The sequence below is a fragment of the Propithecus coquereli genome, unplaced genomic scaffold, assembly GCF_000956105.1.
Source record: "Propithecus coquereli isolate 6110/MARCELLA unplaced genomic scaffold, Pcoq_1.0 Scaffold206, whole genome shotgun sequence".
In the NCBI taxonomy this organism is placed as follows: Eukaryota; Metazoa; Chordata; class Mammalia; order Primates; family Indriidae; genus Propithecus; species Propithecus coquereli.
Genome location: NW_012145634.1, coordinates 5,184,870 through 5,185,999, shown reverse-complemented (window position 1 = coordinate 5,185,999; position 1,130 = coordinate 5,184,870). Strand labels below are relative to the sequence as shown.

The 1,130-nt window shown below is 55.8% G+C and overlaps 1 protein-coding gene across 1 annotated transcript in view; it reads left to right on the top strand.

Annotated features, from left to right (window-relative positions):
* Positions 1-1,130, top strand: part of SGSM1 (small G protein signaling modulator 1) — a 65,728-nt gene that overhangs the window by 17,728 nt on the left and 46,870 nt on the right. The window contains exon 8 of the mRNA XM_012644096.1: positions 872-1,035. Within this exon, the coding sequence (XP_012499550.1) occupies positions 872-1,035 (164 nt within the window). The remainder of the gene's footprint in view (positions 1-871; positions 1,036-1,130) is intronic.

Genomic DNA, 1,130 nt, shown 5'->3' with positions numbered 1-1,130 from the left:
TTTATTTAATTGTCACAATGACCCAGTGATTGGGGTGACATCATTCCCGCTTTAGAGGTGAGGAAGCAACTTGGCTGCAAGCTTCCGAGCCTGGACTTCAGCCCAGGTCTTTGCTACTCCAAAGTCAGTGCTCTGAAGATCTGGGACCCATAGCTGCAGCACTCCTTTAAAGCCAGAGAAGGTACCGTCGGAACAAGCAGAGGGCCATCCTGCTTTAGAATGCAAGTGGTCTGTGCCTCGCTAAAGCAGTGTTTGGTTTAAGCCTTTTTAATGAGGCAGACCTGGGTTCAGATCCAGACTCTGCCATTAATCAGCTGTGTGACCTTGGGGAAGTTACTGAACCTCTCTGAGCTTCGGTTTCATCATTGGTAAAATAGGCAATAATATAGATATGCCTCCTAGGGATATTGTGAGTATTACAACAAGACAGTGCCTTTAACATGCTGTGCTTGCATACAGTAAGTGCTCAATACATGCTAGCCAGAGTCAACTACTGCCCTGAGAAGGGGTCAGTCTGAAGGCCTCCATACAAAAAGCAGACAGGTAGATTTGTAGCGGGTTCTTGAGTGTAGGGTGTTTGGAGGCATCTTTTTGCAACGGGAGTTAACTTTCAGGAGGTCAACCACGCTCTTACTGATCTTGTCCTGTAGTTTCCCACTCAGGGATGGCTGGTGGGTGGGATGAGACCAACGCCGGGGGGGGTGGTAAAAACTGCCCCTGACCTTTTGCCCAGGCCTTTCCCGGAGCCTCGGAGCACGGCCCCTGGGTCTGGCTTGGCCCCCAATGGGGGGGGCGTGTTTGTAGGGGGGACCTGTCACCACGCCTCATAGTGACCTCCTGCTGGGTCTTCTCTGGCTGGTCGCGGTGGCAGTGGACAGCGGCGGGACGGTGGTGTTGGTCAGCCAGGACGGGATCCAGAGGCCACCCTTCCGCTTCCCCAAGGGCGGGCACCTCCTGCAGTTCCTCTCGTGCCTGGAGAATGGGCTGCTCCCACACGGGCAGCTGGACCCGCCTCTGTGGTCCCAGCGGGGGAAGGTGAGTGATCGTGGGAGCCCAGGGAGGCTGGGGTGGGGCCGTCGTGGGGGTCCCCTTGCCGGTGGGTCCTCACGTGGCTCTGTGGGCTCACGCAC